Source organism: Carlito syrichta, unplaced genomic scaffold, assembly GCF_000164805.1.
Source record: "Carlito syrichta isolate Samal-C Ts95f unplaced genomic scaffold, Tarsius_syrichta-2.0.1 Scaffold302918, whole genome shotgun sequence".
Lineage (NCBI taxonomy): Eukaryota > Metazoa > Chordata > Mammalia > Primates > Tarsiidae > Carlito > Carlito syrichta.
Window position 1 is genome coordinate 410453 of NW_007247014.1, and position 22360 is coordinate 432812.

A 22360-nucleotide genomic window follows, 5' to 3' on the forward strand; every position below is an offset into this window, starting at 1 on the left:
AAAATTACAAGAGAAAGCAGAAGTGAGAAGCCTTGTCTGATGAGTACCTCTGGCTCTCAAGAAGAACCACAAGAAAAGGGTAACTTATTTCAGAATTAGGGTTTTTGTTGTTGTTTTTTACTTTTGGATAAAGAAGAAATTTAAAAGAAATTTGTTTTTTTTAAGGCAGAAAACCCAGTGAGAAGTGGGCAAATGACTTAGCAGACATCGTACAGAAGAGGATATTCAAATGACCAAAAGATATGAAAACATGCCCAATGCCACCGGTTATCAAACACTGTGATACCACCATATACCCACCAGAATAGCTGAATAAAAGAACAAGTAACATCAAGTGCTGGGGACTACTGGTGGAAACATACGATGGCACCACCCCCAAGTAACACCGTTTTGCAGCAAGTACTAATGATAAGCATTTGTCTATCCATCACCCAACGATTTCCCCTGCGAGGGATATACCTAACAGAAATGCTTCTATGTAACGTTTATAGCTGCACTACTTATAAGTACCCAAACCTAGAAGCTACCAAATGGCTCATCAACGAAAAATGGCTGCACTGAAATATTCATTAAAATGGAATACTATACAATAGTGAGAATGATCTATAGCTATCTGCACCAATCATCGAATCTAACAAACATTTAGTTGACCAAAAGAAGCCATACATAAGATGTATGTGGTATGATTACATTTATATGAAGTGCAAAATCAGGCAAAGTCAACATGCTTTTAGAAGTTGGGATACTTAAGGCAGGATGCAGTGACTCAAGCACTGCTCAGCACTTTGGGAGATCGAGGATCACTAGAGGCCAGGAGTTTGAGACCAGACTAGGCGACAAAGAGATCGTATCTCTACAAATAAGAGAACAATTAGCTGGAGTGTGGTAGTGTGCACCTGGACCCACCAGACTGTATAGTCCCAGCTACTCAGGAGACTGAGGCAGGAGGACTGCATGAGCCCAGGAGTTTGAGGCTGTGGTGAGCTGTGACCATGCTACTGCACTCCAGCCTGGGCAACAGAGTAAAACACTGTCTCAAAAAAAAAAAGTCAGGAGACTGGTTCTCCCTGGCATGGGTACATCGGGGCTGTGAACTGGAAGGGAGCATGAAGAGGCTGGTGGGCTGATGATATTCTGTTTTTTAATTTAGTGCTAATTACACAGGTATGATCAGCTTGTGGAAACTCATTGAGCTGCACATTTGTGACTTCTACATGAAAAATTTATATATCTTTTTTGTTGGTTTTTCTTTTGCAGTTACAGGCTTAAACAATTTTAGAAATAATTTAAGAAAACGTGCAACTGGCAGTTCCTCCCATCTAATGTAAAGCTAAAGAGTTAACCTCAAGCCATGGCGTGTTGTGGTTGGCTTACGATTACTCTCCTAAATGCCAAGGTCGGCGACCTCAGGTGGCCTGAAGTCAGCCGTGGCAAATGCTACTCAGGGCGTTCCATGTTTACCAGCACACTGCTATTGACAATGACAACAGCAAATTAGCCACCGAATCACAGCAATGATAACAACAATAAAAACAGTCACCTGCATTTAAAACAACAGAATCTTCATTGAAAATGGAAGAGTTTGTCACCTAAAATGATAATACATTCCTGCTGTGAGAAGTTCAGCACTGGTCCTTGCCCTGGGAGAAAGAACTCATAGGCCAGGTTCACATCACAACTCAGTCCTCAAGATTTCCCTGATGGGGAGTGATAAGCATAGTTTTCCATTGTGTTTTCATCTTTTTTTTTTAGAGACAGGGTATCACTCTTGTCACCCAGTGCGGTAGTGCGGTGGCATAATGACAGCTCACTGCAACCTCAAACTCCTGGGCTCAAGTGATCCTCCTTCCTCAGTCTCCCAAATAGCTGGGACTGCAGGAGCATACCACCGCATCTGGCTAAAAAATTTTTTTTTTAAGAGTTAGAGTCTTGCTATGTGGCCCAGGCTGGTCCTGAACTCCTGGAATCATGTGATCCTCCTGCCTCAGACTCCCAAAGTGCTGGGATTACAGTCACCAACCACCGCACCCCACCCACCTTTTATTCCTCTCAATCGAATCTTTTTTCTATTCCTCTTTTGAGGAATCAAATAGTCAAAAAACAGCTTTTTTATCACTTCTTGACCCTCCCGCCCCTTTTCCTCCACCCTTTTCCTTCCCTGCAAGGAAATGACAATGAGTGTCATCAGCAGATGAGGGTTATTATAGATTCGCCAGTGGGTGGTTCCATATGGCACAGGGAAGCAAAGCTCAAAGCCGGTCAGCGTGTGTTCTCCTCTCTACACTTAGCTGTCATTCTACCCGGTGCCATTCTACTGCCCTCACAGGGGCCCACCAGGTTGCGGGAGACTCCGGGGCCCTTGCAAGGCGCAGGTAAAATGAAGGGAATGGAAGATGCTGCCGCTACCTGGTTTATTTCCCTTTGATCCTAAAATGTCGAAGCCCCAGCTGAGAAACTTGGAACAGGAGAAAAATGTAAAGCGTCTCTTCACACAGGCACAAGCAGCAGGCAGTGGACAGTTTTATCCAAAGAGATTATTGTTGGAAAACGAGGCAAAGAAACATCCCTATCTCTAGATCCCAATTAAACCTGCCACTGGCTGGCACCTCAGCTCTCATCTAATCCCACATCCTTATTTTATAGGCGAGAAGCTGGAGCTCCAGAGGAGTTCAATAGTTCACCCTAGGAGACAGTCACAGGATCCAACTTGGCCTTGAACTCTGTGTCTCTGGCTTTTTCTATTCTACTTAGCCCCCACTGTCCCATTCCTTGATGGACTTCCACCTCCACTCCTACTCCATGTTGCTGTTTCTGAAATTGGGGTGCATCTAACCATTCTTTTATGTATTTCTTTTTTTTTTTTTTCCATAGCCCCTGAGTCCAAGACACAGTATAAGAGGGAAATACGTATTTCTTTTGATTGCTTTTTCCTAGGGGAAAAAAATTTTGTTTTAGGCCTGTTAGTAAATGGTTGGTGTCCTGGAGTCTAGACAACGTGGATTTGCAACATGTATTTACATTTGAAAGATATACACCAAAGATTTCTTTATGCTGCAAATAGCTCCAGGACACTTCTGATCTAATTTAGCTTACATCAAGTTTTCAGAAGAACCTACCCACTTGGGGCTGCATTTTGGAAGTTTTCCTTAGTAGCTTGTTGCCTGTCCCTCTTTTTTCCATTTTTGCTGCTTTCCTTGACACAGTTGGCTGTGTTATTTCCAAATACCCAGAGACCTTGTGTGAGTCGGGGAACCTTGAGACAGTCCTTGAGGAATTAAAAATGACAGTGGGGATGCCTGAACTGCCCTAGCTCTTGAGACTTCCCAAGGCAGGTACTTGGTCTGATCCATCTGGATTTCTCATTGCTCTTGGCCACCTTCTGACCAATCCAACTTCTGCCTTTGTTGGGTGCAAAACCCACTGGATGTAAAAAAATCGGTTGCGGGCTCTCCTTTCAGAGAACATACAGCCAAAAAGGAGATTACAGCAGGAATTCAACTAATGTTTCACTAGACAAAATTGCATTTATTATTTCCTTTTTTCCCCCCGATATATTCCTAATATCTGCAAGGGTACTGGGACACTAATACAAATGGCAGAATGAACTTTGAGAAAAAAAGCTATTTAGACCTGCCAATGCGTCACTTTTCAAAGATGATTTCATTGCACCAACTCTGCAACTCTAGGAGGTAGTGTGTTGCCTGTTTCACAGATGAGAAACTGAGGCACAGATGGGTTCAATAACTTACCAAGAGACACTCAAGCAAATGAAGAAGGTGAGGTTTTCAGGCTTCAAAGCCTGAGTTCTTTCTCAAAATGTACTGCTCCCCCTCAAGTTTGTCAAGGAATGGTAGGTTTTCAAGGTTAGGAGTGACTCAAAAGGACTGTCATGACCTCCTGCTAGAGACTTTGTCTCCTGGACCTCCCTTATTCTTCATTCCTTCATCTTCTGCTTGCGCTGGGAAAGGTACTATGTCTTTGGCAGCTTGACTTTCCCTAATTTCCAGGAGAAGAATCCTCATGTGAAGGGAACCAGCTATTAGCATTTCAGTCATTCTCTCCTTATTTCAGTTACTCTCTTCAGTCATTCTCTTTGTGCGTCCCTCTATCTGCATAGATACCCACTCTGAGTACAAACGTGGATGGATTGCCAAAAGCTTTCTCATACATTCATTTTCTCACCCAGTCCTCATCACCACCTTGGGTCCAGGAAGAAATTCCTGGCACCATTTAACAGGTACCAACAGCTCACAATAATCAGGAACTTATTCTGGGCAGACTGTTCCAAGAGCTTTGTGTCTACCATTCTTTCATTCTCACAACAATCCTTGGAGGCTGGTCTGATGATTATCTCCATTTTGCAAATGAGAAAACCATAGCACAGAGAGGTCAAGAAACTTACCAAAGTTCACAGCTAACCACCATTCTGCCCTCTCCCCACAAGCTACCAGCCCATATTCTTAACTCCTCAATTGTGTTGTCTGGATAGTAGACGGTGGAGAAGAATTCAGCTCTCCTGGCCCTATACCAATAAACTGCCCAATGCTTCAGCTGGGTGCTAGCCCTTTGGTCCTACCTTTCATTCTGGCGCTTGCTTTAAAATGGCTTAACCAGAGAATAGTTTTTGCATTTCTGCTGTGCTCATTCTATTTCCTGTTTCTCATATTCTGCTATCTGTTAACCTGGATTTCTGCTGTGCATCTTAGAGTCCCCAAGCTTATGTACAGTGTCAAGACGATTGTCATCCTTTGTGGTCAACCAACAGGCACTGATTTGGCTATTGCATCAAGGCATACATATTCAACTGCTTTTAGGAGCTGGAAGGATGGAGTCTCATGCTCCCTGTAGGTGACATGGTGATCGAGATGGGGTGCTTTAAGGTTTGTGGTAAGGCGACCATGAGCTGCCAAACTTAAGTCCTGACCCTCATTCTTAGCTTCAACATGCACAAAGCCCTCCTTTCTAACCCAATTCTAATGAGCTCCAAAGTTAAATCAAAGAAAAGTCCATAGTGGAAAAGATATCATAATGAAATCACATCTCATAACATAGTTTGCCCAGCAAATCCTGTTCCAGCAACAGCTGTTCCATGACCTTGGTTTCAATATATTCTAAGAACCAGTTCTTCTCAGAGGAGTCTGGGAATTAAAACGGTCACACAACATTATCTGTGTAACAATTACCCATTATTCTTTCTGGGCACATAAAGGTGCTTTGCTTACAGAGTCAAACTAGAAATCTCCCTCATTGTGTGAACTTCCCAACTGAGCAGCCAAGTAAACCTGGAGCTCTGTACCTCCTCAACAGCCCAGGGTCTCACTGCCAGTATCTTGAACTTCAATCAACAATATTAAGGGCTTCACTTAGCCTATGTTGGGCCTTGAGGTAGTTACAATAGGGATGGAGCTCTGAAAACAGTTCATCTAAATTCCTTAACATGGCTGGGAAGATGAAGGAATCTTAGGGCAGAAAAATATGCAGTGGATATAGCATGCCACTGCTAAGTATGATTTAATGACTGAAGAAAATAATGAGATATAAACAAATATAAAATGAAATTAATATTCAAATCCAACATTTATGCAAATTTTATATCAATCTTTTCAGATATTCAAATTAAATACTTTCTCTAAAAACACTGGGATTCACAATAGCCAGGATATGGAAGCAACCTAAGTGTTTGTTGACAGACAAATGAATAAAGAAAATATTTTATATATATATGTATATAGACACACACACACACACACACACACACACATATACATGTATGAAAGTATATAACTATATATATAGTTTGGCTGTTATCCCCTCCAAATCTCATGTTGATATTTGATCCCCAGTGTGGGAGGTGGGGCCTGGTAGGAGGTGTTTGGTCCAATGTGGTGGATCTCCCATGAATGGTTTAGATGGCTTGGTGCCCTCTTGCAGTAGTGAGTTCACACAAGATCTGGTTGTTAAAATGAATCTGGGACCTCCCCCCTTTCTCTGTCTTGGGTCCACTCTCATCATGCGACACACCAGCTCCCTCTTTGCCTCCTGCCATGATTGTAAGCTTCTTGAGGACTCAACAGAAGCAGATGCTGGCACTATGCTTCTTATACAGCTTGCAGAACAATGAACCAAAATAGACCTCTTTTCTTTAAAAATTATTCAGCCTCAGGTATTCCTTTATTGTGATGCAAAATGGAATATTTTTGTACCCAATGAAATATTATTCAGCCTTTAAAAAGAAGGAGATCTTGCTATTTGCCACATGTGGATGGATCTGGAGGACATTGTGCTACGTGAATTAATTCAGACACAAAAAGAAAACTATTGCATGATCTCATTTATGTAGAATCTTTTTAAAAAAGTATCATATACAGAGATAGAGAATAAAACAGTGGTTACTATGGTCTGAGGTGGGGGAAGAAATGGGGAGATGTAGGTCAAATGATACAAAATAGCAGATATGGAAGATGAACAAGTCTAGAGATACAACATACAACATGAAGACTGTAATTAACAAAATTATATTGTATTAGAGATTTTTGTTACATAAGTAGATTTTAGCTGCTCTTGTCACACAAAAACATAACTATGTGAGATGATAGATATGTTTATCGGCTTCACTGTAGTAACCACTTTACTATCTGTATGTATTTCATAACATCAGGTTGTAAAACTCAAATATACACAATAAAACTTATTTTAAAAATAAAAAATATTTTCAGTTAATTTTTATGGCTATTTCACAATAACGTTTTGTACATACAGAGTTTCAAAAAACTTAATAATTAACAATAACCCAAAAGCCATCATAACATGCAAATTAAATAATGTGAATGATAAAATGATGACTTTGTTCCTATAAAAGTGAATAGAAGACTTAAGGGAGTGAAACTAGAATATAACTGAGCTTTTTGGCTCCACTCAGAAGACAGTAATTGGCCAGTCTTTGGCTGACCTCCAAATTGGGTAATAATCTCCTACCTATTAATTCATTCCTTTTCTGTTTTTTTAGATAAAATTTATAAATTATTCTTTACTTTCTGCCCTCAATGTAAGCAGAGCTTCCAAGTTCTACTAAAACCCATTATATTTCATTTCTGTGGTGGCTATCTGTCAATGATTCTTTGTTTACATTTAGTTAAATCATTTTATAGCATGTTTCAAAAGAAAAGAGTTACATGAGTGCATTTTTGTACAACCTAGATGTGTATATTGTAATCTTATTTTAACATCACAGGTTATTGGCCAAGTACATTACAATAATGTACTGCTGGGATCAGTGCCAGCCCCGAAGCTGCTACCCACGAGGTGTGATTTGAGGAAGTGACAGCACTGGGACCTTCAGTGGGAATGAAGCCAGGGCTGGGAAAGGTAGAGGGTGCACATGTCATGGCCTAGGCAGAGACACTTCCTCGAACTTCCTGGTCAAGGCTCTGTAGTTGGATGAGCAGACTGGATAAACACTGGTTAGTGCAAGCCATGGAGATGACCAGGAAGAAAAGGACATGTCTTGGAACCAAAGCTGTGCTTGCAGGCAGCTAGGAAGAAGCCTGAAGATTCACAGGAGAGGGGAGGAATGAAGAGGTCAGTAAGGTGCCAAGAAAGTTAGCTAACTATATGGTTGAGCCAATCAAAGGGCATAGTCATACTACAACATAACAGCGCTTTCTGTGGGAGAGCATAGCAAAACCTAAGATCTACAATTTTTTTCTTTTCTAGACTCACGCAGAAATTCCTTACCAAGAGATTGATCATTTGAGCAAAGGCACTGTCTACTGAAAACCAATGGTTTTAAAAAAAAGAATACATAGCTTATAATGAAGGAACATTAATTCAAGAGTAAAGGCATATATACTTACACCTTAAAGAAAGAAGACAAGATTAATGTAAACTCTGATCGTTGTAGACATGGACTATAGAAGAAAAAACCCCTGTGACTGTTGGTGTCTGAGAGCACAAGGGAGTCCCCAAAAGGGAGAATAGTTGCTTCAATTGAGCTTTATTGAACACACACACACACATACAGAGAGAGAGAGAGAGAGAGAGAGAGAGAGAAACAACCAAAATGGGATCTTCGATGTTCAGAATTCTCGTAAATTCTGAAAAAAACCAAAGTGTGTTTTTGGCAATAGGCACTGTGTGACTTTGGTAATTTAATGTTCTGACATTTTTTTTTTTGATTTTAGAGAAGGTTGGGCAAACAATCTCTAAGATGTAGTGTCCCATTTCATGACTGTCAAATGTAAAGGAAGAGCCCACAATTTTGACACCCTAAAGTGACTTTTTTGAGTATCACAATGATAACCCTTAAGCAACAGAAACCCTAGCATCATTGGAATTTGACTGAAAATGAACTCCATTACCAAAGTCAGAAGTGGAACATGGGGTAAGGAGGAAGAGGAACAGCTGCTATATTCAGGAGCCTTGATAATTAAATTATTTCCTCCCCCTGCTTTTGGACTTTTCTGTTTCCTGTTTGTCAAAGACTTACCTTATACAGGCTCTGTCTCAGAATTGGTTTATTAGGGGTTACTGGACAAGGAATTTGCAGTAGGTCCTGATGGGCTAGTCTTGATTAGTTTTTGTGTGTGTGTGTGTGTGTTTTTTGCACACTCAGCTATGTGCCTGCTTTTTCCTTCCTGTGGGTGCCTCTGAGAGATGAAAGGCTTATATCTCTGTCTCTTCCATTTTAAAAGTGAATAAATGTTCAGCTCTTACAGTTTAGCAAAAAACAAAAAAACCCAACTAAAAAACGGGCAAAGGATTTAAACAGACATTTCTCTTTAAAAAGATACATGAAAAATTTCTCAACGTCTCTAGTCATTAGGGAAACACCAATCAAAAACACCATGAGACATCACTTTACATCCACTAGAATGGCCATAATACAAAAGACAGACAATAAAAAGTGTTGGTGAGGATGTGGAGAAACTGAAACCCTCATTCCCTGGTGGTGGGAATGTAAGATGTGCTGTATTGCAATACGATTGGACGGTTCCTCAAGGTGTTAAGCATGAAGTTGGCATACGATTCAGCAATTCCACCTCTAGATATACACTTCAGTGATTCTTCAATTCTCTGATGCCAGTAGGTATCCTACAACTCAATCCTATTCTGGCACAATCAACCTAGAGTTAGGTTCCTTAGGTTTAAAGAATTAGTCCCACAAGACTGCTCTCACTTCAGATACCAGTTGCCAGTCCTGAGTCCCCAGGCTACCCACATTTCTATCTGACTTGATTAGAACGATTCACAGAACACAGGAAAACTCTTTACTTATATTTACTGGTTGATGATGGGGGATACAACTCAGGAACTGTCAAATGAAAGAGATGGGTAGAGCTTCCACGCCCTCTCCGAGCTCACTGCTCTCCCTGTATCTCCAAGCGATCACTAACTGGGAAGCTCTGAGAACCTTGTTGTTCAAGAGTTTCTAGAGAACTCAGTCTCCAGCCTCCCTCTCCTCCCTGAGGGTTGGAGGCCAGAAGGTAGGGCTGAAAGTCCCTACTCTCTAATCTCACAGTTGGTTATTTCTGTCGAATGACCCTGAGGCTATCTGGGAGCCCCATCCCGAGTCACCTCATTAGCAATGACTCAGGCCTTGTCAAAAGATATTTTCATCACTCAAGAAATCCCAAGGGTTTTAGGAGCTCTGGGCCAGGAACCAAGGACAAAGACAGAATATATTTTTATTATACCACAATACTCAAGATAATTGAAAACGCATGTCCACACAAAAACTTGTAGATAGCAGCATTATTCCCAATAGCCAAAAATGGAAGCAACTCAAATGTCCATCAACCGATGAATGAATAAACACAATGTGGTATATCCAGTGCAATGGAATATTATTTGGTTATAAAAAGGAATGAAGTACTGATGCATGCCATAAGGTAGATGAACCTTGAAAATATTATGCTAAGTGAAAGAAGACAGACACAAAAGGTCACATATTTTATTACTTCCTTTATGAGAAGTATCCTGATAAAGTAAATCCATAGAGACCGAAAGTACATCAGTGGTTGCCAGGAGTTGGGGATAGAGTGGGGTGGTGACTGTTAACAGGTATGGGGCTTCTTTTTGGGGGTGAAGAAAACCTTCTGGAATTAAATAGTGGTGCTGATTGCATAACTCTGTGAATGAGTATCCTAAAACCTACTGGCATTATACACTTTAAAAGAGTATTGCCAGTTCAAAAACAAAAGGATCGTGAATCTTCAAAAACCAAAGAAGAATCAGAAAACATGTGTGAGGAAATTAATGCTGAAATCTGGAAAATGAGAAGAAAACTATGGGAGACAATGAAAATGTTCCTGCAGATGACAGCCACGAGACAGACGAGTCAGAAAGAACCAGTGAAAGCTCACATAAAACCATCGAAAAGGAAGAAAACGTCAATCTAAAGGAACACATCATTAATGGATACAATGAAAACACAAAAGGAAATATGCCTGATAATGCAAAGAGCAGTTCTTCAGAAGTCCTGGAAAATAATGAATCAATACCAAGTAAAGACATAAAAACATCCAAGAAGTTTTTCCTGCTCAAAAGGATGCTATTAATAAATCAGAAAAGTGCACCGAATAATGAGCCTCTCCCAGAGATACAACCAGTAGAAGATCAAATAGATTTTAAAAGCAATAATAAAGATGCCAACCAGAACCACATGGGGCAAAATCATCAGAATAATTTACCATCAGATATGGCGAGAAAGTAAAAATATTATATCATACTATAAACAGATATTTATGTTTTCATGGGCACCATGCATACTATAATTTATACTTGAAAAACATTATGACTTCTGAAGGAAAGTTTCTGATAATAGTCTTTTAAACATGTAAGTTAATACGTTTTATTTGGTTTAAATAGTGTGACCAGTTTTGATATTTATTTATGCTAATATTTTCAACAAGTTTCAAAACATGTGTATCTCAAACTCTCCTTCAAGTATTGTGGTCTTACTGTTCAGTGTTGCAATAAGAAATATATTTTTGTATGTGAAAACTTAATGAAGATATTTCATAGTTTTTACAATTTTACTTCTTTATAATTTCATAAAGTGATATTTGCAATCTCATGACAGTGTTACAGTTTTTAAAATGTATTTGCCATTTTTCAAAACTGAGGCAAAATTGTTTGTAAAGAACATATTTTAATAAACGATATCTGGCCTGTTCTACTGTTTAAAAGGATGAATATGAATACGATTTTCAGGTACTTGTTATCAGTTGACAAAATGGGGAAAACATGTCATTTGAAAATACTGAAGGACACAAAATGCATTTACCCCAAATAAAGAAAATATCAATATAAAAAATAATAAAAGAGTAAATTTTTATGTTCTGTGAGTTCTATCACACACAACACAATGGCAAAGTGACTTGCTATTCCCATACAAAAGCAAGCAACCTTACCTCTGGCTGTGAGAAGCCTGAACAAAGCTATCTGAAGGATCTATATGTAGGATCTCTTTGTATAGTAATAATGGTTATAGAGGTTAAGACTCAGAGTCTGGAGTCTGACTCTTCAAGGGGAAAACTTGGCTCCGGTACTGAACTGTGACCTCGGGCTTCTTGGTTTCTTAGCCTCAGATTCCTCATCTGTAAAATGAGAGTAATAATAGTACCTGCCTCACAGAGTCACTGTGGGAATTCCACTGGTTAATGTATGGAAATTATAATACAATAATCAGTGCCTAGAACATTGGGTATTTGGAATATAATCAGTGGTCAAAAATTATTAAAGAAAACTTTACTGAGATTCCTTCTCACTTTCTACTTTGAGACTCTAGACTTGACGTTTTTCTTCATTAAGTGAATGAATGTTTACTTTTTCTAATGCCTACATTTTTGAAATATGTGTAGGTGTTAAGTATTTCATTTGAGAGTCTTAGTTTTAAATACTTTGCATCAACACTTACCAGTCTGCAGAAGTAAGATGCTTATACTCTTTGGTTCCTATTCAAAAAGTAAGAGGAGGAAATCTATGAGATACAAAGTAGAGCAAGAGGATGAATCCAGATCTGGGCATCCTGGGTGTGAGGCAGTTGTGATACATCCATGTGGAGATGCCAGAGGGCTTTAGATTTTGGGTGCAATATAAAATGTACAGTCAGTGACTAAATATGAGCACAATTACAAATAATGTGAACCTCTGACACCCTGAGATACATTTTAATCAAAATAGTATTTAGTGTGGTACAATGGGAAAGAGTGTGGACTTAAGAGTTAAACAAGTCTAGATTTAAGCCCTGCCTTTGTCAAGCTGTGGATTCTAGGCAATCACTCAACCCCTCTGAAATAATTATAGCAATTTCAGAATGTTGTGTTAGTAGCACATCAAATAATGAATGCCAAATAAACAAGAATTTAGGATATTCTACATGCTGGAAGTATTCATTTTCTTTTTAACTTGATGGTTTTTAAAAATTCATGCGAAATACTTCGCTGGTTTGCCAGTTGATATCAATCATTTTAGTAATATGTTTTGTACCTATGTCACAGGAGCTTACAAGTCAATTCAAACGTTTCTACGCTTAAAAACATATGCAGTGACCAGAGCAATCAGAAATCCACGTACTAATCCAGGTGCAAATGTGCCATTTGTGAACGATTAGGGAATGACAGTTATATTCTGTATCCTTGCTTGTGGAGCTTGGTGAAGCCAGCCCTGAAGTTCAGTGCTCATACGAGTTTCTATATTCCATCTTTCTTAGTTTTCAAAGTAGAAAGTAATTAATTATTAATGATTAATAACTTAGTTACTAATACTGAATGATATTTTAGTTCTACCAGTGGTAGACTAACTTTAATAATGGCAGAAGGTGGCCAGATAAAGGTAGTGTGTAAATATCATGCTTCCTCAGACTGCATTGATTGTGTGCTGAAGGTTGTTTATCATGTATCCTTACTAAGACTTGACTAGATGATTGATGGTCAATAAAATAAATCATAACTGCTTGTTAAAAGCTCTATGGATTTATCTGTGCCATGTAAGATGTATTAGATTGAATGGAAGTTTGATTTTACATTGGATTTTAAGTGACTAATGCTCTTGGGATAACATATCATAGGTGCCGCGGGGAATATGCCATAGCCTAAGTGACACTATTTTATCAGTCATGAATTGATGTGACTTGGTGATGGCATAAATATTATCAGTCGTCCTAGGTAATGGAATACACATATCTGTAGTAAAACCAGCTGTTGGCTATTTGCATGGATGGAAAGAAACTAAAATGCAATCCAAAGAGGTCGATTATATTATAGAGTCATTTCTCTTTGGTTTTGGGGGAGTTATAGCTGAGCCGTGTATATCTGACCACTTTGCTTCCTATGAAATCACAACACCTGTGATGATGACCTGCTCTAAGCAGGTTTAATTCTTCATATTCACATTACTCCTCTCTGCAACCTACTTTGTTCAGAGACTAGATAATGTCTTAGACCGATAGCACACATCAGAGCAGTGTTATCCCCTCTCAGGCTTTTCCTGGAGCATGGGAATGAGTGATGAGTATTTGATGTCAAACAGTTACTGCTTCTTTTTGTAGCGACAGGGTCTTGCTCTGCCACCCAGGGTGGAGTGCAGTGGCATGATGATGGCTCGCTGCAGCCTATATCACTTGAGCTCAATAATCTCCCTGCCTCAGTCTCCCCAGTAACTAGGACTATAGGCATGCAACACCATACCTGGCTATTTAAAAGCTTTTTTTTTTTTGTAAAGAAGGGGACTCACTATGTTGCTCAGGCTGGTCTCAAACCTGGCCTCAAGCGATCCTCCTGCCTCAGCCTTCCAAGGGGCTGGGATTATAGACGTGACCTGACCAAACAGTTACTTCTTAAAATGCAGGCTTCAGGCAAAGTATGAGTAAGAGGGAATTACAAAAAAAACTCAAAAATCTCAATAAAGCTGAATTGATGCTATATGGCTGAAAAATCAACGTCATATGAATAAATCAGCCGTGGATGAGAATTAATCATCTATGTGTATTCCTGACAGAAGGTGGCTATTCCCACACCAAGAATAATGTTTAGTGTTCTATTTCCAAAGCTAACTCTTTAAGGAACAGTTTCTTCTTTGATCAGAGCTGTTAGTATAAAACACACAGTTCTGATTCTATGCAAGGCTTATGACAAACAATTTTAGTTGGCAGTGCTTAAATCCATCTTTCAACAACAGCAGCCTTTTCCAGCTCATATATTCCTTTTCATATTTATGGTGAAAGGTGGGTCAAAAATCTACTCTTGAGTTGAAAGATACATACTATCTTTTAACTACATAGGCAAAAAGTACAAGAAAAAGCTGAAAGTACACAAAGAACAGAGACTTGTTTACAGATTTAAACATATCGTTGTGCTTTCAACTATAAATTTTTTGATCTGTAGAAATAAATATACTTAAAATGCCTGCGTACCACTTTTATCTTAAAAACCGGCTTATTGTTTTTTTGTCTGAAAAATTTAAGGTGCCTTATTTTGCTGGAATATGGACAATGACTCCATGGCTAAGCTGATGAAACCTTACTGTGGATCTGTCATTAGTTCTGACAGGGAGGCAGGATGGACCCCCTTACAAGGCAATTTGGTCTGTACCCTCTGATGATATACACGGTCTATAGAATACTCAATATACATTTTGTCTCTCCTTTCCTCCCACTCCATATTTTCTTCTCGAAATTTATTTAATCCTGAGGAAATTTAGGAGAAAAATGACTCTTAATTTCTCAGTTATCTTCATATATGAGAACTAAAGGACTCTGGTATTTGTCATGTCATTGTAGTTTATAAGGACATAAACTGTGCTTTGGAGGTCATATATTTCTTGGCTTATCAGAAAGTAGGACAGAATAGCAGCTAAATACATGAGCTCTAGAGTCAGACAGCCTGAATTCAAACCCTGGCTTTGCCAATTAAAACTGGTGTGATTTTATAATCTTTCTGAGCTCCAGTTTTCTCATAGGAAGATGTGTGAATTTTGAAGATTAAATGAGAAAATGTTGTAAAAGGTTTAGAACAGTGCTGGCACACAGTAAGTGCTCCGTACATTTCAGAAAAAAGTATGAAATAAAGGTTTTCAAATTTAATGATTACTGTCAAGCTAATATGAAAAAGCTAAAATACTGGATTAAATCATTAATTTTCCTTTTGCTGATTACTTTCTTCATTGACCCAACCTTTATCTAACATCTACTAAGGACAGAAATAGAGTAAAAGAAGATGTATAAGAAACAGTCTATGACATTGAGTTATTAAGGTCTAGTGGAAGAGTGTAACATAAGTAATTTTAATATAGTGGGAGGATGCTCAGTGTTAGAACACAGATATGGCAGCGAGGAAGGAGGGTGAGGTACACAGAAGATGGGGATGGGAATATAGTTTGGGACCAAACTGTGGGAGAGAAGGGGATTGAGATGATCAAATCTATTTCAAACCGTGGAGTACAAGCAGGAGTGGACAACATGGAATGGATGAGTTTCTAGAGACTGGTGTGTTGAGGAGGAGGGAAAAGTCAACGATGTTTCTTTATTAATGACTAGAAACCCAAGAAAGTTTTCTTGCTTTTTCAGCTTAAAATTGATCAGTGAAAATGAAGAAAACACCCTCTCTACAGTTAAATAAAGAGTATCTGCAATTCAACCCAGTCAGGGTAGGGATGCTGCTGGGGCAGGTTGTATCTGGTGGGTGTGAGAGCAGCATCAAGTTCTTGGTTGGCAGCTGCTCTGGTCTAAGGCTACTGAGGCTGGTTCGCCAAGCTTGGCTTGGCAAGGGCAGTTAGAGAATCTGAAGGTCTGGTCTAAGAAACTGGCTAAGGGCAAGCCTGGTGGACAGGAAGAGAGGGGCTCAGTGGGGAGGCTGGAAGGCCAGATAGTGCCAAGAAGTTATTCAATTTTGGAAACTCTTTGTGAGTGACAAATTTGGGGAACATTCGTTCAGGCAATGATTAGTGAACAAGAGTTTCCAAAGTTGAGTAAGTTTTAAGTCTGGAAAATGCTTGGTTGAATCAAATTGTTTTCTTTGCTACATGATGTATTGGTATATTGAAATAATAATGTGCAATGTGAACTTCTAGGAGCATGTTGAGAATGGAGATTCTCGAACTTAAATTTAACTATGGAAAATTAGTGGGAACACAGTTTGAGAAATTCTAACCTAGAGTATGGATCAAAGCAAAATGAATTCTAGAGTGCTCATATACATCTTCAGAGGCTTCTTGTCTTTGAAAACAAACAAAATTGATTATTCACAGGTGTTTGATTTCAGAACCTCCCAGACCGGCCTAATGCTCTTAAAAGTGTCATCATCACAGACAATGAGCAATTTAGAGTTGGCTAAAAAAATTCCTTTAGGCCTCTTTGTAAGCAACCTCACAATAAAACTAGTTGAAGAAACCAGTCAAAGGGCTAGTAAAGGCTACCCAGTGGTGAATGGGTAGACAGCATTAAATATGATATGATTTCTGCTTCACTGAATCAAAATTGCCTCTCCACTTGCATTTATGACATCAGAAAAACAGCCTTCTAAGCATAGTATTCTAGAGACTATATGTAGAATTAATAAAAACTAGAATTCTCAAACACAAATTCTTATGTGTGTTAATTCACATGCTTTTAGGGCCTCTCAGTTGACTTAATGTTGTCTTGTAGTGGGAAGAAAGAATGCCTTTATTTCTCAGCATTTACAGTTGATGTCTTCATTTATCTCATTTGGGTTGATTGGATAGGTGTCCATAGCTGATCAGGCATTGATAGGTGCATAGAAAATGTCAGTGAGGTTAGGCAGTCAGGACCTATAGAACTGTAACTGGAGGTTACCAACACAAACAAGCCAACAAAAACTAGCTAAAGCCAAAAAAAAAAAAAAAAGGCGGAGGGGGCTTTTAGTGGACATTGACACAAGTAAGAAATCAGATGCTGTGTTGTAATTCACAAGAAATCAGATGCTGTTGTTGTAATTAAGATTGTTACTGCAGCATAAGTTAGCCCAAGCTGACTAATACAGAGAGTGGACTTAGTTTCCAGTTTTCCAGTTTCATTCTCCTTGTGAATTGGTTTTGTTTCCCTTCCCATGAAATTCTCTGAGATCATCTAAGTGGATTTTTGTTCCTTACAACAAACAATTCCTGATAAAATAATTTATTTAGAACTATTTTGTTCTCAAACATTTATCATGTAGTGGGTTCTACCCTTTTCTATGCTAAAGTTAACTTATATGCATATACACACTTTGAAAAGTCCATTAACTTGTTTAGGTTAGGGAAGTGCAATTTATTGTACTGATGGTAAGGCCAATGTTTGCCTGTACATTTTTCTTATTACCCAATAACAGATGGTTGTGATAATTGTCTCTTACTTTATGCAAACTGTGATTTGACCTGAAACTCCAATTAATAGCATTTTTCATGGTATATACAGGAAGAACAATTTCTGCTACTTCAAAGTGATAATATCTTTATTGGTGAGTCTGAAGAAAACTGAGTCATATTAGTTATCATTTTAGCTTTGCTATGGAAATACATAGTACGAGTAAATTAAATTGTATGATTCTTATTCCTTGAACTTAATTCAAATGAATATTCTCCCCAGACTCCTGAGGATGTGCCTTACTCTTTGAGGCCGTCTTTTGGGGCAGCTTCAGACAATACCCTGTGTTCTGAAAGGAGCAAACCAAAGACACCTAGTTGGGGAATGAGATTTTTATGCAATAGTTGTCGACTAGTGAAACACCGACTTTTGCTGTACACAAATACTTCACAGTTGTATGAAATGAAATTAATAAATTATAAACATTCAAGTTATTTTCTCAAAATTCTTCCACAAATATAGTTTTAACTCCTTTATATCCTTTTAGGTGGGAAGTACAGAGAGATTATAAGACTTGCTTAAAGTCTCCTAAAATAAGTGCGATCATCAGTCCTGGAACCTAGACCCCCTGTCTTCTAGTTCTTTCCATTATGCCTTAGTACAAAGAGGAACAACTGTCTTCTCCGTCACCTTCTCCTTGATATCTGTAAAAATGTTTACATTGCACACAGAATGTTCTGATTGTACTAGAAGTAAATCAAAAGAAATTTGAAAACACGAACAGATGCTACCTGCTACATTTACCATAGAACATATAGATTATAATGTATTTTTATACAGTTGACTGAATATCATTTTAGAGGCATTATATAACACACTTTGCTATACAAATATTTAATGAGATGCCACTAGAAAGCTAAGCAGATATTTTTTCAGAATATACTTTAGAAAAGAAAGTATATAAACTGACAATTTATTTTTAAATGTGGCTTAAATTGCAAGTCTTCATTTTTAAAAAAAGGTAAGAGAGAATTAACATTTGAGACAAGATTCATAATGAATTGTGTTTAGGATAGAAAGGAAAAGAAAATCTTTGCTCAATAGCACAAACACAAAAGAATGGTGCAAATATACTACTGACTCAGTGATTGATAAAACACTTAAGGAATTCAAGGGCAGTGTTAGGATTTAGGAATATGAACTGCTTAAAACTGCAAGTAATAGCAATGCTTTCAATTGTCCATTTTAAATCATCTACAAAATCATTTTTGTGTGTGTGGCCATTCTTACATCAATCTAAGTTGAATAAAGGAATACAGCAAGTGCTAAATAAATAAAAACTGTTACCAGATATTTCACTTGTAAGACCACTTCAAGTATCATAGTTTCTCACAAATTTTGAAGGCTATAAATATCTGAAAAACATTTTCATTTGGTCAATTGTCAATGAACAAATTTCAACCAGTTGTTTATAAAATCATTTAAAAAGTAAACTTCAGCCATTTTGTCTCAAATGTGTAAGATCAAGACTTGCGCCTGCAGGAATTACTTATTCACAGAATTTTCTTTATCAGTAGAAATGATTAATATGGTAGAACATGAAAGAAAACTTTTCAGGTCTATTAATAAACTGTGTTGATAACTAACTCCAACTTTGAGAGACCTACTTAGTACAATTCTTTGCTCTCTTATTTTTGAAGGGCATAGAAATTCTGGCCCACAAGCTTTTGTGGAGATAGAAGTATCACTAACTAAAACATAGACTACATGAGAAAATCAGCAGTAACCCATTAACTTCCTTATTAAGAAAATTAGGTGGGAGAGTAATGTTTGTTGTTCATCTAACAGATGACAAGTGAATGTTAAATCTGTCATCCTTCTGGCAGTTTAATAATCCTTATATTGACTGAAAAAATATGCCTACTTACAGTTTTGGAAAAAAAAGTGCAAAAGGTCAGAGAATAAATGGCCTTCTAGCCTACTTACCTCATGTCTCAAAGGTTTTAACATTACTTTTTTAGCAGACAGATTTCCAAATTTCAGCCCAGTCAGCACCAGAGTGTCTACTCACAACTTCTATTATTGATAAAACAAATGGTTTAATATTTTAAACCCACATGGGGCTTGACAGAGACTTAAAGCTTCCTTTTGGTCTTAATGGATCAAGTAAAGGCTCTTAGTCACAGAAAAATAATGCTGTGGTTTGACCATCCTAATTAGCTTGTGGCTCTAAGTTCTTTTTCCAGACTGTGTGATTAATTTCTTAGTCCCATGGATAATTTGCAGGGCAATTCAACATAGACTAAAGTTAGTAGTTTAAGAGTGAAATCAAAATATGAAGAAAAAATTTACTGTGAGCTGAAGTTTTGAAAGCTTTCGGGATTAAATGTCATTTAAAAAAATTAAATTCATGTGTTTTAGAAACAGTGATTGTGTGGCTCAAATTTGTGCTTAGTTAAATCTCCATCAGTATTGTTGTGGTTTAATATATTTTTAATGTCAAAATACAATGACTGTAAACATGAGTCGCATTCAATTGGGATAGGGAGTTGAGAAAACCTTTATGGGTAGCTGAAAATGGTGACATTTTATTTTTTTCTTACTGTAAATAAAATGCCAACACTCCAGCCTTTACCCCAGGGCTGGCCGTTCTCAAAAACTAGCCTTTCTAGTATCCAAGGAATACTGGGAAAATGTTTAGTAGGGCCACAGGGGAGGCCTGAACACCACCTTCTCTGTCCTGCCACATCCTGGGGCGTGTAACTCAGTGATGTAAAGAAAACCTCCCTCCAGTCATCCTGAACCTCTGCCCTGCCCTCTCCATCCCCAACTCAGTGGATCATTTACAGAGTCAAAAAGTCAAATGTTTGCACATCACTCAAGAGTGATCTCCTTCCTTCTAAGCAATGTGGGCATAATAATATAAAGACCTTCCTCATGAGGCTGATTTTCTGAGGTGTGTGTGTGTGGGGGGGGGCGCATTAGAGAAATACAAAAATAACATTATAATTAAGACATACAGTGTGCTGGACAGTAATAAGTACTTCTGAGAAAAATAAAGCTGGGAGGGAGTTGGGGGGGTCTGGGTGGGTGGCACAGCAAAGGTGATATTAGAGCAAAGAGCTGATAGAGGCAAGAGAGTGCGACACTGGAGAGTGCTGGGGAAGGGAAACTCAGGCTGAGGCCACACCAAATGCAAAGGGCCGGGAATGGGAAGGTGCCTGGTGTTGGTTGAGGCGCAGTGTGGCTGCAGTGAGGGAGTGAGCGGGGAGCAATGAGGTCGAGGAGGCCAAAGGGGAAGAGGTAACGTAGGTCCTGGTAGACCCTCCCAGTGACGGTCCGAGAAACGTGGGGAACCCCTGGAGGTTTCTGAGCAGAGGAGTGGTGCGACCAGGAGTTTGGAAAGATAAATCTGGTAACAGGTGTCCCAAAGTTTGTACATACAACCACTGAAGAGGAAAGGGGCTGCCTCCGGAAGAAACGGGTGTGGGGGCGTTGGGAGGAGCGGGTTTCCCTGGGAGACGCACCTGCCTGGCTTCCAGGCAAACCCCGGTCCTGTCACTCCAGTTCCAGATCCCCCTCCCCTGGGAGGGCCAGGGCCGGAGCCTGCCGTCCCCGTTGTCATGGCGACCGCGGGCTTCGCCTCGCCCCGCCGCTTTTTGAGCGCCAGCCACCGGACCCCGCGTTCTCCCCCTGGCGGGAGCGCCGGGCCTGCTCCACCGCTGGCTCATCAGCATTCCGCCCGCGGCACCTCTCCGCCCTCGCCAAGTTCCCCAGCCTCCGCCGGCGTCAGCCCTTCCAGCCACCGCAGCTTCCCGCCGTCCCGCCCCCACCGCCCCTACCACCCCGGTGCCCCCAGCCCCGTCCCTCTCCCCCGGCTGGCAGCCCGCCTGGCCTCTAGCGCCCGGCTCTGCCCAGGTACGCAGCGCTTCCCACGCACCGGCGGCGGCCACCCGCTGCAGACTCGCCGCGGAGAGGGGGAGCCCCGAGAGACCCGCTCTAGAGCATCCCTACACCGACTCTCTGGGGACATTCAACTCCCCGTGCGTCGCGTAGGGTCCCCCCACGCCTCCTGCAATGCACCAGGCCGGGGAGGTCAACGTCGGAGGCACCTGCACTGCGCTCCCGCTGGGACGCGCTGTGCGCAAAACGGGGGGCCCGTCTGCTGCAAAGCCCGAGGGCCGGAGGCGCGCGGGGTGGGATTTCTCGGGGCTCACCTTGTGTAGCTTCCACATGGCCCCCAGGGCCTTGACCTCGTGGCTGGAGTGCTTGCCCTCCTCCAAGCACTGGTAGCACACGGGCATCTTGCACTGCACGCAGTACATGCTGTGGTTCTCCAGCTCGTGGTCCGTGCATGTGGACACCTTGCGCGGACTCAACCGCCGGCTCACGCGGCCCTGGGCCGGGGGCACCAGGCGGTGCTTGGCGAGGGGCCCCCGCGGCGGGTGGCACCGCAGGCGGCACGGGTCGCAGTAGAACACGTCGCACTGCTCGCACATGACGGTGGCCTCCTTGGGCGCCTTCTCGCACAGCTGGCACTTGAGGGCCGCGGCTTTGCTCTGCTGGTAGCGGTCAATCACCCCCTCCAGAACGCGGTTCTTGGGGAAGCCGCGGAGCCCCCGGTCATCCAGGATGAGGCTGCGGTGACACTGGGGACAGGTGATGCAGGAGTTGCGGGGCACCGGGGCCAGGGCCGGTGACAGGTGGGTGGCCGGTGGCGGCATCGCTGGGGGAAACACGCGGACGCCGTTGGGGGACTTCTGGCACGGGGTGGTAGGGGCGCTGGCGAAACCCCCGTAGGAGCCATAGCCGCTGTCCGCCTCGCTGTACAGGCTCATCTTGTCCAGGTCCAGGTAGTCATAGTCGGAGACCCCGGAGCCCGAGGCCCGACGGCTCTGCGGGGACTCGGACTCCGGGGTCTGCACCAGGATGTTGCGGGCGCACGCCTGACACAGATTGTGAGAGCAGGGCAGGATGATGGGCTCGCGATAGAAGGAGCCGCACACGGGGCATTTCAACTCCTCTTCCATCTCTTCCATGGGGACCGGTCCGGGAGCGAGG

At 40.8% G+C, this 22360-nt stretch overlaps 1 protein-coding gene across 7 annotated transcripts in view; it reads right to left on the reverse strand.

Moving 5' to 3' along the window:
* The window catches only part of TRIM9 (tripartite motif containing 9), a 131656-nt gene extending 109307 nt beyond the window's left edge, over positions 1 to 22349 (reverse strand). For all 7 annotated transcript variants that reach the window (XR_504242.2, XR_504243.2, XM_008057273.2 and 4 more), the window contains exon 1: positions 21517 to 22349. Coding sequence is in view for 5 of the 7 variants with exons in the window: in XM_008057273.2 (XP_008055464.1) it covers positions 21517 to 22338 (822 nt within the window). In the remaining 2 variants the exon portion in view is untranslated. The remainder of the gene's footprint in view (positions 1 to 21516) is intronic.
* Positions 22350 to 22360: the final 11 nt, after the last annotated feature.